At 43.0% G+C, this 3,803-nt stretch overlaps 1 protein-coding gene across 1 annotated transcript; it reads left to right on the forward strand.

The window, feature by feature from the left end:
- The first annotated feature begins 1,550 nt into the window (after window positions 1-1,550).
- LOC121843886 (tripartite motif-containing protein 16-like) lies at window positions 1,551-3,195 on the forward strand. The gene is made up of 4 exons (XM_042313966.1): window positions 1,551-1,796; window positions 2,192-2,282; window positions 2,408-2,467; window positions 2,695-3,195. Exons 1-4 carry the CDS (start codon window positions 1,737-1,739, stop codon window positions 3,165-3,167), a joined length of 684 nt encoding a protein of 227 aa, XP_042169900.1. The 5' UTR covers window positions 1,551-1,736; the 3' UTR covers window positions 3,168-3,195.
- Window positions 3,196-3,803: the final 608 nt, after the last annotated feature.

A 3,803-nucleotide genomic window follows, 5' to 3' on the forward strand; every position in this document is an offset into this window, starting at 1 on the left:
GGCTTAAGCTGCATCCCTGTCTAACCCCACGACCCTGTGTGAAGAAATGTGTGTGTTTTTGCCAATTTTAACCGCACACTTGTTGTTTGTGTACATGGATTTTATAATGTCGTATGTTTTACCCCCAACACCACTTTCCATCAGTTTGTATAGCAGACCCTCATGCCAGATTGAGTCGAAGGCTTTTTTGAAATCAACAAAGCATGAGAAGACTTTGCCTTTGTTTTGGTTTGTTTGATTGTCAATTAGGGTGTGCAGGGTGAATACATGGTCTGTTGTACGGTAATTTGGTAAAAAGCCAATTTGACATTTGCTCAGTACATTGTTTTCATTGAGGAAATGTACGAGTCTGCTGTTAATAATAATGCAGAGGATTTTCCCAAGGTTACTGTTGACACATATTCCACGGTAGTTATTGGGGTCAAATTTGTCTCCACTTTTGTGGATTGGGGTGATCAGTCCTTGGTTCCAAATATTGGGGAAGATGCCAGAGCTAAGTATGATGTTAAAGAGTTTTAGTATAGCCAATTGGAATTTGTTGTCTGTATATTTGATCATTTCATTGAGGATACCATCAACACCACAGGCCTTTTTGGGTTGGAGGGTTTTTATTTTGTCCTGTAACTCGTTCAAGGTAATTGGAGAATCCAGTGGGTTCTGGTAGTCTTTAATAGTTGATTCTAAGATCTGTATTTGATCATGTATATGTTTTTGCTCTTTATTCTTTGTTATAGAGCCAAAGAGATTGGAGAAGTGGTTTACCCATACATCTCCATTTTGGATAGATAATTCTTCGTGTTGTTGTTTGTTTAGTGTTTTCCAATTTTCCCAGAAGTGGTTAGAGTCTATGGATTCTTCAATTGCATTGAGCTGATTTCTGACATGCTGTTCCTTCTTTTTCCGTAGTGTATTTCTGTATTGTTTTAGTGATTCACCATAGTGAAGGCGTAGACTCAGGTTTTCCGGGTCTCTATGTTTTTGGTTGGACAGGTTTCTCAATTTCTTTCTTAGATTTTTGCATTCTTCATCAAACCATTTGTCATTATTGTTAATTTTCTTCGGTTTTCTATTTGAGATTTTTAGATTTGATAGGGAAGCTGAGAGGTCAAATATACTGTTAAGATTTTCTACTGCCAAGTTTACACCTTCACTATTACAGTGGAACGTTTTACCCAGGAAATTGTCTAAGAGGGATTGAATTTGTTGTTGCCTAATTGTTTTTTGGTAGGTTTCCAAACTGCATTCCTTCCATCTATAGCATTTCTTAATGTTACTCAGTTCCTTTGGCTTTGATGCCTCATGATTGAGTATTGCTCTGTTTAAGTAGACAGTGATTTTGCTGTGGTCTGATAGGGGTGTCAGTGGGCTGACTGTGAACGCTCTAAGAGACTCTGGGTTGAGGTCAGTGATAAAGTAGTCTACAGTACTACTGCCAAGAGATGAGCTATAGGTGTACCTACCATAGGAGTCCCCTCGAAGCCTGTTGACTATGTACATACCCAGCGTGCGACAGAGCTGCAGGAGTTGTGACCCGTTTTTGTTGGTTATCTCTCTCTCTCTCTCTCCAGCGCTGTGCACAGTCAGCAGTGGAGGACAGTGATCAGATCTTTACTGAGCTGATCCGCTCCATTGAGAGAAGGAGCTCTGAGGTGAAGGAGCTGATCAGAGCCCAAGAGAAGGCTCAAGTGAGTCAAGCTGAAGGACTCCTGGAGCAACTGAAGCAGGAGATAGCTGAGATGAGGAAGAGAAGCACTGAGCTGGAGCAGCTCTCACACACAGAGGATCACATCCTCCAGGTAACTAAACTGTCTTGTTACATGTGATATGAAATTCACTTCATGTGAAACTATTCATCTCAATCATTATGTTGTCCTATCTCTCTCTCTCTCTCTCTCTCTCTTTCTCCAGAGTTATCATTCTCTCTCTCTCTCTCTCCAGAGTTATCAGTCTCTCTCTCTCTCTCCAGAGTTATCAGTCTCTCTCTCTCTCTCCAGAGTTATCAGTCTCTCTCTCTCTCTCTCTCCAGAGTTATCAGTCTCTCTCTCTCTCCAGTTATCAGTCTCTCTCTCTCTCTCTCTCTCCAGAGTTATCAGTCTCTCTCTCTCTCTCTCTCTCTCTCTCCAGAGTTATGTCTCTCTCCAGTATCAGTGTATCTTCAGACTTACCAATCATCATTGTCCCTCCTCTTCAGTACTTTGGAGATGTGAGTAAGACTGTGTCTGAACTGAGAGAGAAACTAGAAGACTTCCTTAAAGGAGAATGGACCAAGATCTCCACTACAGGTGTGTTGAAAACAATAAGAACATCAACTTTAGACCATTGAAAGTTCCCTACGAGTCATATACATGTGGAATATGGTCTGATTATAACATTCCCTCTCTCTGTCAATGTGTTTGTGTGTCTGTAGTGCATATAGTGGATGTTGTACTGCCTCCAGAGCCCAAGACCAGAGAACAGTTGTTACAATGTGAGTCTCTTTATTGTGAAGTAACTAACAGTCTCTTTTTACTGACACTCCTAACAATCCCTCTAGAAATATATAGCAATAGTAGATCTAATCAAAGACTGGGTATCTGACTCCTCATATTTCTCTGATTTGATCTCTGCTGTGCTCTAATCAAAGACAGGGTAGATACAGTATCTGACTTAACTTATTGTTCTGACTCCCCTCATTGGTCTCTGCTCTACTCCCAGATTCCTGTCAGCTCACACTGGACCCAAACACAGCACACACACACCTCTCTCTGTCTGAAGGGAACAGAAAGGTGACCAATACAGACCAAGTCCAACCATATCCTGACCATCCAGACAGATTCACCAAATACTGTCAGGATCTGTGTAGAGAAGGTCTGTCTGGACGCTGTTACTGGGAGGTGGAGAGGACTGGTGTTGTTTATACAGCAGTCTCATATAAAGACATCTGCAGAACAGGGACAGGTGGTGGATTTGGACACAATAACAAGTCCTGGAGTTTACATTACTATAGAGGTGGTTATTGGTTCAGACACAATAATGTTGTGACTAAAGTATCAGGCCCTCAGTCCTCCAGAGTAGGAGTGTACCTGGATCACAAGGCAGGTACTCTGTCCTTCTACAGTGTCTCTGACACAATGACCCTCCTCCACAGAGTCAAATCAAATCAAATCAAATCAAATTTATTTATATAGCCCTTCGTACATCAGCTGATATCTCAAAGTGCTGTACAGAAACCCAGCCTAAAACCCCAAACAGCAAGCAATGCAGGTGTAGAAGCACGGTGGCTAGGAAAAACTCCCTAGAAAGGCCAAAACCTAGGAAGAAACCTAGAGAGGAACCAGGCTATGTGGGGTGGCCAGTCCTCTTCTGGCTGTGCCGGGTGGAGATTATAACAGAACATGGCCAAGATGTTCAAATGTTCATAAATGACCAGCATGGTCGAATAATAATAAGGCAGAACAGTTGAAACTGGAGCAGCAGCACAGTCAGGTGGAAGTTGAAACTGGAGCAGCAGCATGGCCAGGTGGACTGGGGACAGCAAGGAGTCATCATGTCAGGTAGTCCTGGGGCATGGTCCTAGGGCTCAGGTCAGTTGAAACTGGAACAGCAGCATGGCCAGGTGGACTGGGGACAGCAAGGAGTCATCATGTCAGGTAGTCCTGGAGCTCAGGTCCTAGGGCTCAGGTCCTCCGAGAGAGAGAAAGAAAGAGAGAAGGAGAGAATTAGAGAACGCACACTTAGATTCACACAGGACACCGAATAGGACAGGAGAAGTACTCCAGATATAACAAACTGACCCCAGCCCCCCGACACATAAACTACTGCAG

This window comes from Oncorhynchus tshawytscha, linkage group LG01 (assembly GCF_018296145.1).
Source record: "Oncorhynchus tshawytscha isolate Ot180627B linkage group LG01, Otsh_v2.0, whole genome shotgun sequence".
Lineage (NCBI taxonomy): Eukaryota > Metazoa > Chordata > Actinopteri > Salmoniformes > Salmonidae > Oncorhynchus > Oncorhynchus tshawytscha.